This window comes from Natrix helvetica, assembly GCF_964273705.1.
Source record: "Natrix helvetica genome assembly, chromosome: 2".
Taxonomy (NCBI): Eukaryota; Metazoa; Chordata; class Lepidosauria; order Squamata; family Natricidae; genus Natrix; species Natrix helvetica.
In genome coordinates this window covers 35248607-35261453 of record NC_138552.1, presented here as the reverse complement: position 1 = coordinate 35261453, position 12847 = coordinate 35248607, and the positions used below count along the sequence as shown (strand labels likewise).

The following is a 12847-nucleotide window of genomic DNA, read 5'->3' as shown; positions in this document are numbered from 1 at the left end:
AACGCTTCCTCCCCTTGTTCGCTCTTTCACTCACCCCACCCATCCTCACTGTGCTGCCGAAAAGTTATCAGAAGAAGAACCAGAAGAAGAAAGAACTGGTGAGTGGCTGGGGTGGGGAGGGAGGATGTTGGGGAAGAGGGAAGAGGCAGAGGGGATGCTAGAAGAGTATGTGTGTGTGCACAGGCTGTGGGTTTTAAAAAATGTCTGAGTGAATCCAGGAAGAGGGAAGAGGCAGAGGGGCTGGAAGATACTATAGGAACACACGCTTCCAACCCCTCTGCCTCTTCCCCCTTCCTGGATTCACTCAGATGTTTTTAAAACTCACAGCCTGTGCACATGCACACACTCTTCCACTCTTTTAAAAACATCTGAGTGAATCCAGGAAGAGGAAGAGGCAGAGGGACTTCTCCAGGTGCCGTCTACCAAACAGGGGGGCGACGCCTAGGAGCAGAGCCTTCTCTGTGACAGGCCCAGCCCTGTGGAATGACCTCCCCCCTGATATCAGGACTACCTCTGACCTCTGCTCCTTCCGTGCAAAGCTCAAGACCCACCTCTTTCAATTAGCTGGCCTGGCTCAACCATAGTTTTACCTTATCGCTCCTGACGGGTTTTTTAAATCTTGTAATTTAATTGAGGGTGTTTTAAATTGTCAATTTTAAATTCTATTTTATATATTTGTTACCTCCTCCATGTATATGTGTACGTACGTGTATGTGTTTATTTTTATCTGTATATGTATTGTTCATTTGTATATTTTATGTGCTTTTATTGTACACCGCCCCGAGTCCTTTAGGAGAGGGTGCGGCTAACAAATAAAATTTATTATTATTATTATGTAAGGTGGTTAGTAATGTTGAAGACCGGCAAGGACAGCCATATTTCCTCTGTAAGTGGCTGTTTTATTGTTTTGTGTACTTATTTTATTCTTATTTAAGTAGTAAGCCACTCCCACAAAACAGGCTACACTTACAGAATAGGTTCTAAAATTTTTTGAAACCCACCACTGATGGGAATGTTGGCAAATCTATAGCAAATCGGTTGAAACATTGCTGAAATTTAGGAATGAAAGAGCCAAAGTTGCATTTTAATTATACACACTTATATTTATTATTTTATTTACTTATATTTGTTTAGCTGTCCATCTCCCATGAAAATGACTGGGTGGTGTAGAACACTAAATTAAAAAAGAATAAATGCTTTAAGAACAAGTACAATTTTAAAAATTACATACAAAGCACACAAATAGGAGAGGATGATATTAACCCCAATAAGGGAACCATTGCAAAATCTCCCTGGGACCCCAGGCCTGACAACACAGCCAGATCTTGAGGGACTCGTATAATGTTGAGAGAGATGGAGCTAATGTCACTTCCAGAGACAAGAAATTCCCCAATGTGGGCACTGTAGCATTTTAAATAATTTGGTAAAGGAAATGTACACAGAATATATGTCCAAGTACAATTATTTAATCTGTTTCAATAGATACACTAAATGTCACAGAAGGCAACATGTAGTACCAGTCTTAAATCTTTGCCTCTGTTGGCTTGAACAGATTCGATTAAGTGTTCAAATTGGCCTAATAGCTAGACCAATTGCAAGAGGAACCCCACTGAACTTAACATAAACATCATAGGTAAAGAATACTTTTTGCTTCACACATGACAAGGGTGTGTAGTTGTTGGACTTTGCCTTCCAGTGTATTAACGTGAGAGGAGTCACGGATAGCACTGAGGGAGGAAAGTAATGGTAGTTTTCCTATTGCGAACATTCCCACCCACTCCCAAACATTAGCAGGTTTGTTCATTTAGTTTTACTTCTGTTGGCAACAGCCAAGGCTCTTTTCTATTATGTCAAACTTTTTAGATGCAAGTATCATCCAGCCAAAACACACAAAAAATTAGCACATTATGTCTTCACTGTCTTGCAACTGCCAGAAGAAGTAACGCTCTCTTCCCTCGCTCAACTCTCTCCTGGAGCGGGACGCGGGAGAGGGAAGAGGAGCAGCATCTCTCCAGCCTCCCTCTGGGTTTTGGGGCGGGGGTTTTAGCGGAACCTCCCTCGGCCTGACAAGGCGGCGCGCTTTCTTTCCCTTCCCCGCAAGGCAGAAGGAGCCTCGCTGTGCGCGGCTGTTCCCTTGATCCTCGCCGGCGAAGGCGGCCATGGGGCCGCCGCTCGTCCTGGTCGCCCTGGGCTGGATCGCGGTGCTGGCGCTTCCCTTGTACGGCTTCTCGCCGCCGCGAAATGGTAAGGCGTTCCTGCCAGACGGGAAGCGTGGGTTTTAGGGTGGTCGCGGCGGGGGCAGTTCAGCCATCTTTTCGAGCACGAACGGGGACCCTGCGCTGAGTTCCCCTTGCCGGTCTCCCCAAGGAGCAGTTCTGGATGCCTGGCAATAAATAATCCCCCTCCCCTTTCTTAAAATGAACGCCCTTTGATATGAAAACGCCTCGGGATTGATAAAAGGCGAAGCCGTCCGGGCTTGTACCTTAACTGGTGCTTTGAACTTTGCCTGGCAAGCAAAAGGCTGGATTTTCTACTCCGCCTTCGCTGGCTTCCGTGACTTTAATAAACTCGCACTTATTATGTACGTTGGTTGGTTTAGAAATACCACTGACATTTCGATTTGGTGTTTTCTTTTCTTTTTTATCTATCCCACTGCGGCTGCTTTCGACAGAAACTTGGAAGTCTGTTTTGAAGAGCGGTGTTTTCAGTTGTGGCTTTGTTGTGGCTTCCTCTCAACTTCTTTAGAATTGTCTTTACTGTGGCTGTTTCCTCATTTCTTCTTCAGTTCGATTTTTTGCCAGCAGCCTTTCCTTCCCACCACTTCCTGGATGCGTTGGACTACAACTCCCATTTTCTTTGGGAAGCACAAACACTTGGGCAAGAAGGGAGTTTACAATCCAATTCGTTTGCAGAATGAGGGTTTAGAGCAGTGGTTCCCAACTTTTTTTGGGCCATACCCCCCCCCCCAGGCATCTCTAAAATCCTGACACCCCCCCCCCCCATGACATATAATTCTTAATTTACTCCCAAAGTGAACTCTGTTCATGCGGAGGGAGCCTGAAAGTCCATTAACTTGGTTTAAATAAGGTTCAAATTGCCCCCATTAAAAATCAAATTGCCCCCCTGTGGGACTTGGGCCCCTCGTTTGGTTTAGAGCAGCGGTTCTCAACCTGTGGGTCGGGACCCCTTTGGGGGTCAAACGATCCTTTCACAGAGGTCGCCTAAGACCATCGGAAAACAAATATTTTTGAAAAAATACGGAAAACATAAAATAATTTTATGGTTAGGGGTCACCACAACATGAGGAACTGTATTAAAGGGTCGCGGCATTAGGAAGGTTGAGACCCATTGGTTTAGAGTAAGCTGCTTGAGAGAGTGATTTTGCATGGATCTCCTGCAAAGCAAAGTACTTTATCGAATTTGTTCCTCACTATGAATGTGACTTCAGTTCTATAGGTCTATAAAATCAGTTTTGGTGTTTTCTCCTCTGTGGTAACATTAGAACTTGAGGTCAACAAAAGAAAGTTAACCTAAACATATTATTAAACTGGAATTATCAAAGAGTAGTAATAATAATAAACTTAAATATTTTAAATAAGAATTAGACACATTGTTGAAGTATACAGTTATTGATCATTGATAACCATGGAAATGTATTGTTTCGGTTGTCAATTGTATTCCTAGTATTGGGGATGTGATAAGGGAATGTTGATGCTCTTACACATGGTTAGTAGTCTTGAAACAGGCATGTGGTTTATTTATTTATAATATTTACAAATTGCCTCAATTGTTATCCAGGCAAGATAACCTCCCCTAGAAATACCAAATCCAAAAACTTACTTAAACATCAAACAGTAATTTATGGTCACCCAAAACCATCCAGGTTAAAAGCACATCAGAATGGGATGGTCTTCATAGGCTTACAAAATGCAAATGTTGGGCAATTCAACCTTCAGGGGAATTAAATTCTGAAGAATGAGGATTAACATTGAAAAGAAAACTGGAACATATCCCATAAACTCCTGTGGCGATAGAGCATTCAGGAGACTTGTCCTAGATGTTCAAGTCACAAAGGCAGAATCGTCAATTTGATTCATTATTAACAGTAAATATTGAGCAAAGGCTAGATTGGATATTTGGTATAATCTAACATGACTTTTCTTATATTTTGAGTTTGTTTCAAAGCTATTGAATTATCGAGTGGTGAAATACTATGGAACTTTCCGTTTTCTTGAATCTCATTAAATTGATGGGAGATAAGCAGACAGAAAGCAAAATAATATATGTTGTGAAAGAAAAGCCACTTTTAAATGTTAGCTGAATTAGGTTTTTTTTCAGCAGAAAAAAGCATTATTTAGTTTAACAAGTTTTTTTATGTTTTGTATAAAAGCATATGATTTCTTTAACAAAATAAATTTTGATATTTGTGCTACCATGTATGTGTTATAGCGTAATTTGCTGTAACAAATCATCTGAAACCAGGATTTAAAGAGGACGAGTTAAAGCTCCCTCCTGTACCCAGTCAGTTGACTTCAGTGGACTGGAAAATTTATTGTATAAAAGAGACTGAAAGAATTGGATATATTTAATCTCCAGGGGAGAACAATGTCAATAGAAGAACAAGAATTGTACTCCTTAAAGCCAGATTGTAGAGCATAGAATAACAATCTCAGGCAGATTCCAGTTCAGCAAAGGTCATAACTCTCTCCTCCCTCAATTCCTGTAAATAAACAAAAGTTACTGTGCTATGCCACTAAGAAGTTAGTTATTTCTATTTCTGAATAGAAAAATAGACTAGAAAATGTTTTCAGTCATAACAAACAACCCCCATCTGACCCATTTTCCTTCAAGAACGTATGGCAGTACGTAGAAAGATAGGAAACTCTGTAACTGGGGATCCAGATTATGAAATGCGCACAAACAAGATAGAGCTACACATACAAAGCGGGTGGAAAAGAAAAAAAAAAGAAAAACACCACTTCTGTCCTGTTGTATAAACAGGATAATACCCAAAAGGCAATGGAACAAGTAGTAGGAATAACCTTAGTTCCCTGTAATTATCATTGTGATTTTTAATAATTGTGTTGTATTTTTAAAATGTATGGAACCGGTATGTAGAAGACAACTTTGTCATAATAAAAAAGGAACAGCTAGAGAAGACAAATGAAGCCATCAACAACACCTTCAAAGGAATAACATTTACAAAAGACGAAAATAACAACACACTTCCCCTGTTGGATATCAGGAACAGTAGAGGAAATGACGGCAAACTAGAAACCCAATTGGAAACAATGTGTTTTTGAGTACCAAAATAGCAACACAACTTCCTATGAGGAGCTATATAAGAACTTTATTCAGATAAACATAAACACATTTCAGCAAGTCAGTGTGCCAGAAAGAAGAAACAGACCACCTATACAACATCTTCCAACAAAATAGATACCCATCAGAGGTGAGTTGCTCCTGGTTTGGCCTAGATCGGGCGAACCGGTAGTGGTGGCGCAGGAATCTCCGCCCACCCACCTGGACCCTTCTGCCCATGTGCAAAAGCGTCACGCAAGCACAAGTGCGCGCACAAGCAAACTGGTAGTAAAAAAAAATAGAAACCCACCACTGATACCCATGCAACTTTATGAAAAAGTGCACACAATCCACTACAATACAACACTACAGCACATCCAATATAACAAAGGAAGAGGATAACATTCCCATGTATCAAAAACTTATCAGAAATATTTTTTTCATGGTCTTCTACTGTTTGAAGCAATACGAATCTAAGCAGCATGTAACATACCATTATGGCAATGCTACAACTATACAGCATCACTATAGCACACAAACCATCAAATGTTCTCCAAACCATTTTAAACAAACCAATAAGACCTAGTAATCCATGAAAAAAAAGGCTCATCCATAGTTTATAGTTCAAGGACTGAAGCAGCCACTATGTAGGACCAGCAGGCAGACGACTAGCAGAGTGCATGCAAGACCACTAAGAACACACCGCAGTGAAAAGACTTGACAAAAACTCCTTAATTTCACAACAAAGAGACAGATTCAATCATAATTTCAAATGGGGAACTATTGCACTAAGGCAAATCCAAAAATGCTCCTGAAAGCTTGACATTTAGACAAATTGGCCATCAGTAGATATATAGAGATAAACCATATTTACATGCCATCAAAAAGATGTTTTAAAAAATCTAAGACAAAACAAAAGGACCACTACATAACCCCTCCAGCGGACCCACATTCACATAAGCAAATATCAGTATTAACGCCAATTGACCAAAATATAGTCCACCTCCTGAATCCAGAAGTATGGTAAAACAGTGCTGGGATTCATGCAACTGGTAGCATCAATGCCACTTTTTAAGACCAAACTTGCTTTTTGTGGCTGTTTAGTAGTTTGAAAAGTGCTGGGTTAATAAACATGCAGATCCTGTTTAAGGATGGGATTATTTTTTTGTTTATTTTTTTCATGGTCATATAGCAATATGAGTCTAAGCAGCATATAACATACCTTTATGACAATGATAATCAGCATAAATCAATAATATAATATAAATTGCAATGGCATAAAAACTACCTCAACCCAATCATCTTCATCATTATTTTTTAGGTTCTTGTATATTTCTAGAATTTTCATTTCACGGTTGATACTCTAAATTTTAATGTCATAAAGAATGACTTGGTAATGGCCACATTTGGAATACTGTATCCAATTTTGGCCGCCACGATGTAAAAAAGTTGTTGAGACTAGAAAAAGTGCAGAGAAGAACAACAAAGATGATTGGGGGACTGGAGCCTAAAACATAACGAACGGTTGCAGGAACTGGGTATGTCTAGTCTGATGAAAAGAAGGACTAGGAGTGACATGATAAAATGTTCTGCTATTTCAGGGGTTGCCACAAAGAAGTGGGGAGTCAAGCACCAGAGGGCAGGACAAGAAGCAATGGGTGGAAACTAATCAAGGAGAGAAGCAACCTAGAACTAAGGAGAAATTTCCTGATGGTTAGAACAATCAGTGGAACAACTTGCCTCCAGAAGTTGTGAATGCTCCAACATTGGAAGTTTTAAAGAAGATACTGGACAACCATTTGTCTGAAATGATATAGGCCATGATGGCAAACCTATGGCACACGTGCCACAGGTGATATGTGGAGCCATTTCTGAGGCATGCGAGGCGTTGCCCTGTCAGCTCCAGCGTGCATACGCACGCTGGCAAGATGATTTTCGCCCATTTTTCGCCCTTTGGAGGCTTCCCTAAAGTCTCTAGAGGGCGAAAAACAACCCAACGCGCAAACCGGAAGTTCAGGAACGGATTTCTGGTTTGCCTGTTCGGCTGTTTTTCGCCCTCCCGGGGTTTCAGGGAAGCCTCCTGAAGTCTCGGGAGTGAGAAAAATGGCCCAACGGTCAACCCGGAAGTCTGTTCCCAAACTTTTGGTTTGCGTGTTGGGCTGTTTTTCGCCCTCCAAAGGCATCAGGAGGCTTCCCTGAAGCCTGGAGAAGGTGAAAAACGGCCCAATGTGCCTCCCGGAAGTCCGGCGGTTTTAGTAAAGCCTGCACGCATGCGTGGGGGGGTTGCACACATGTGCGGGGAGAACACATTGCATTATGGGTGTGGACACGCATGACTCCCCACGCTTTTGGCACGCCTCGACAAAAAGGTTAGCCATGACTGGTATAGTGTTTCCTGTCTAAGCAGGGGGTTGGACTAGAAGACCTCCAAGGTCCCGTCCAACTCTGATATTCTATTCTAAAGAAAATACTGTACTTCCCATGTGAAATCTTATTATAGCGTTATGTATTATTATATCTTATTATATAATAATTGTTAATATTTCTGCCAAAAGTGATAGAAGATTCTTCATTTTTCTTTTACACTTAGTCAAAGTGACTGCAATTAGTAACAAAAGATCCCAAATCAATTTTTAAAAAAGGTGAAAAACAATTAGTGTTTTGTGGGTTTGGCTTTTTTAGAGCACATAATCCTTAGTAGATGCATGCATTTATGATAAAATCTGACAGCAATTCTCCTCAGCTAGAAGGAAGAGAATAATAGATCATAAGGAGATAATGACTGTCAGCTCATTAGCACCTTCTTTAAAAATGAGGTGGGGGATTTTTGTTTAGATTTCTCTATGAATGGTGTTTGCACAGCTTCAAATCCCACTCAATATGCTTCTTTAGACAGTTTATCCAATTCACTTCATAGTATGTTTCACACAAGACATCCGATCTGAATTTGCTGTTGAGGCACTGGCAGCCTGTGGTACCTCAGGGTGAGTTCCCATTGATAGAAACTCTTGCCTATTCATGACTCCTGGGATTTCACACTTCCTTATAAAAGTAATTTTGATTAGCAGTTTTCTTCTGTTTCAAATTGAGCAAGGAGAAATAACTTTGATAGCTTTGTCCTGATAGTTTTCACCCCCCCCCCCGACCCCGGTTATAAATGTTTATGATCTGAAAAGTAGCCAATATTTAACCAAAGATTCCATGGATGAAGGGTAGGAAATTATTGAGACAGAGGATAGTTACTGTAGGAAGAAATGGGATTGCAATTCATTGCCTTGAGCAATGAAAGGAAAGGTAGAAATCTAATCAATTAATCAGCATCTGCAATGATTCTTTTAAAGCCCTCATACTGGCACACATGAGGACTGCCGTACAAATGAAAATAATAAATAAATAGGATTTCTTCCTATTTAAATTGAAATTTTTATTTTAATAATCTGATATATTATCTAATTAATATTCAGCTACAATAAAAATATATGACTATTACATGCATATAAACTAAAAATGTAAAAAAGGTAGAAAATACAGTACTGTAATGATATCTTGCTGGAAATGTTTTGCTTACAATGGCACTAAGCTGATCGTATATGACATACGAGTCGTATCATTACGCGATATTGATAGCAAAATTAAATACATTTTTCAACTCTAAAAGATTGGTATGTAATTACCTAATACCATAATATTTATTTTTCTTTTTAGGCTCTTCTTCCAGGAATGACACTGGGTCAATTGTAAGATCCTTTCCCATGGGAGTACAGGAAGAAAAATATGAACCAATTCCATTTTTTGATAACGATACTGAAAATGATTTGGAAATTGGGTCAGGATCCATCAGTCGAAGCAGAACACGGACTCTTCCAAAATATGTTCTACGGGAAGGTGTGGAACACTACCTACGTAGTGGATGGCTGACCTATTTTGTTCCAGGAGTCTATACTCTAGTTGCGTCCCTGAGTCTTCCTCTGAACATCACAGCAATCTTTCTGTTTTTGCTAAAAATGAAGGTGAAAAAGCCAGCTGTAGTCTACATGCTCAATTTGGCTTTTGCGGACGTACTTTTTGCCTGTGTGCTTCCTTTTAGGATTGTCTATCATTTTTCTGGAAACCATTGGCCTTTTGGACCTGCAATGTGCCGCTTTGTCACCGCAACCTTTTACTGCAACATGTACTGCTCCATTCTGCTGATGACAGTGATCAGCATCGATCGTTTCTTGGCTGTGGTGTATCCAATGCAATCTCTGTCCTGGCGCACCCTAAGGCGTGCCTCTGTAGTTTGTGTTGCCATCTGGCTCGTATCTGTTGCTGCAGTAGTTCCTTTGTTTATCACTGAGCAAACAAGGAACATACTTCCTCTAAACATAACAACTTGTCATGACGTACTGAATGAAAGTGACCTCCAAGCCTATTACCGCATTTTTTTCACTATTTTCTTTTCTTTTTTCTTTTTTGTGCCATTAATTGTTTGCACCGTTTGCTATGTCCGTATCATCTGGTGTCTTAGCTCTTCAAACATCGCTGTAAAATCGGGTAAAAGGACACGAGCTTTATTGTTGTCTGTGGCTGTTTTGTCCATTTTTATTGTATGTTTTGGCCCAACAAATCTTCTCTTGCTAGTTCATTATGCACATTTTGCTTACAGCAATTACAAGGGTAATATATATTTTGCCTATCTCCTTTCTGTCTGCATTAGCAGTGTAAGTTGTTGTATTGACCCTTTGATCTATTACTACGCCTCCTCTGAATGTCAGCGTCAGTTGAGCAATTTACTATGTTGCAGGAAGGACTCTGAACTCTGCAGCCTTACTTCAGATAATCCTCTGGGCAGCAGAACAAGCCAGAGAGCTACTGGCACCAGTACAATTGATAACAGTCTCTATCGCAAATTACTAGCATAGAAACATTTTTGGGTGTTTCTGGTATATGTGCCTCCATTTTATAAAATACTGCTGTGAGGACATGAACATCCTTTATCAGTTTGTTTTAGTAACATAAAGTCTGTCACTATAAGAATTGCAATAAACTTTGGGAGACTTAAGTAGTATGTCTGTACATACATACATACACCTTTATTTAAGGCTAAAAATGGAACACAAATTTGTAAAATGCTGTTAAACTTTAATGAGACCTTGTCTTTTCTAAGACCTATTTGAAGGATCATGTTGTTACATTTTTGCACAAAAGTTGGTTGTCCGGAAAGGTACGACAACACACAGTTCCTTTTTGTGTCCAAATCACTCTCTCTGAGATGTGAGCCAGAATGATCCAGGCAGTCTCTCATCAAGCCTGGTTTTTCTCCCACCACATCAGAATTATTATATTCTTCTGTGAACATCAGAAACAATTTGGGAGGCATAGAGATTAATGAAAAAATGCACCAATGGGAGACATGGAACAATTCTTTCTCCGTGATTTCAATAATTTGAAAAAACAGTGAAGCCATTGTTTGCATAGTCCTCTTATTTTATCGGCATAGTGCTTCCTTGGGTTCATGGTTAAATGCTGAGAACTCATATGCATAGATTTTAGGACACAATAAAGTCAAAGTCAATAAACCTTGGATCTATACTTGTAGTTCTAAAGAACCATACTGATGCAGTGATTAAAATGTATTTTTGCAGACTAATTCTGTTGATTGCCAGTAGTTTGATTCTCTCTGGCTCAAGATTGAATCAGCCTTTCTATCCTTCTGAGGTCGGTAAAATGAGGACCCGGATTGTTGGGGGCAATATGCTGACTCTGTAAACCACTTAGAGAGGGCTGTAAAAGCATTATGAAGTGGTATATAAGTCTAAGTTCTACTGCTATATTATTTTTATATGGATGCGTATGCATATATTCATGTATGCTAAATACACAAACATATACAAAACTTACCTTGTAATATTTTGCTCTATTAAAGCTGTACAAATGTTGATGGGCAGAGCTGTTTTATATTTTATTTTTGAAAATTGAATTACACTCAATTAATAAATGTGCAAATGGACTTTGTGATTTTCTATCAATTCGTAATTCAGAAACTGGGTGTCAAAACAGTACTGAAAATATGCCACAAGTTAAATTTTAAAAAAACATTCATTCATTCATTCTCTACATAAATGTACATTCGGGTAATACTACTGCTTTTCCAATGCCCAAACCAAATCCTAGTTTCCTAATACAGGTTGTTCTATATTTACAGTAATTCATTTAGTGACCATTGGAGGTTATGATGACCCTGAAAAAAGTGACTTAATTTTTTTCACACTTAACAACCTTTGTAGCATTCCCACGGTCAGTTGTTCAGAATTCAGATTTTTGGCAACTGACTCATATTTATGACGATTGCAGTGTCCCAGGCTCAGCTGATCACCTTTTGCGACCTTCTGACAAGCAAAGCCAATGGGGAGCCAGATTCAGTTAACCGTGTTACTACATAACAACCAGTGATTCACTTAACAACTGTGGCAAGAAAGGTCATAAAAAGGCAACAATTCACTTAACAAGTGTCTCACTTAGCAACATAATTTTGGGGCGGAAATGTCATAAGTTGAGGACTACTTGTAGGTTTTCAGAGGTAAAGCAAAAGGTACTGTGGAGATTTCTTCAAACCTAGGCATAGAATGCTAAGGGGTTGTATGGTTGTATCAGTGTAGTGCAGTGTTTCCCCACATTGGGAAATTCTGGGAGTTGAAGTCCACATACCTTAAAGACTCTTGAAATTGAGAAACACTGCTTCATTAAATGCCTACGGAGATGCCTACAGTCTTCCATATCATGGTTGTCTCAAAGGTGTTTTTTCAAAAGGCAACTGGACTTTGCTGTTGTTGATGTTTTCATTTCTCATCCAAGAAGCTTCTTCTTTAGAATTGAAGAAGCTTCTTGAATGAGAAGCGAAATGACTTAAAGAAAAAGCAAAGTCCAGTTGCCTTTTGGACACTGCTGCAGTATTTGAATGTACATTTCACACATTACCTTCAATTGGTGTATATATCACCGTGAAAGACCGAAATTGGTGAATGTCGACATTCACCGGTGAATGTTGGTGAATGTCGACATTCACCGGTGAATGTCGACACATACCAATTTCAATCTTTCACGGTGACATATATATAACGAGTCAGCGTAACGCTTTACTTTTGCTTTTCAATTCGCGGTCCTGGAAACTACTCGTTCTAACCGCGCAGGATCGCAGGTTTAAAAAAAAAAAACTCCGCGAATAGAAGACGCTTAAAAGGAAGCGAGGAGCCGAGGTATTAGGATAAGGGTATTAGGGTACGGGTGTCGAGAGGATAAGGGTATTTAGCAAATATTTCGAACATACACCAAGCGACTATGTGAATGTCGACATTCACCGGTGAATGTCGACATTCACCAGATTTCGGACTTTCACAGTAACTTATACAGAACTCTGTATATTTGTTCACAAGCAGATGCTTTTGGATGTTATGATGACGGCATATGAGAGTTGTATGCTTGTGAGAGACACAGTCCTGTTCACGCCCGCCAAGCCACACCCACAGAGCCAGTAGTAAAATTATTCGGATCCCACCATTGAACTGTA

At 39.7% G+C, this 12847-nt stretch overlaps 1 protein-coding gene across 2 annotated transcripts; it reads left to right on the top strand.

Annotated features, from left to right (window-relative positions):
• Positions 1-2052: 2052 nt before the first annotated feature.
• On the top strand, positions 2053-11290 carry F2R (coagulation factor II thrombin receptor). Of its 2 annotated transcripts, XR_014174253.1 has the most exons (3): positions 2053-2244; positions 9007-10468; positions 10505-11290. XR_014174253.1 is itself a non-coding variant. In XM_081940134.1 (2 exons), exons 1-2 carry the CDS (start codon positions 2160-2162, stop codon positions 10200-10202), a joined length of 1281 nt encoding a protein of 426 aa, XP_081796260.1. In that variant the 5' UTR covers positions 2053-2159; the 3' UTR covers positions 10203-10470. The 2 variants fall into 2 exon arrangements, 1 of the variants encoding a protein (XP_081796260.1); XM_081940134.1 differs by lacking the exon at positions 10505-11290 and having other exon boundaries at positions 9007-10470.
• The last annotated feature ends 1557 nt before the right edge of the window (positions 11291-12847 follow it).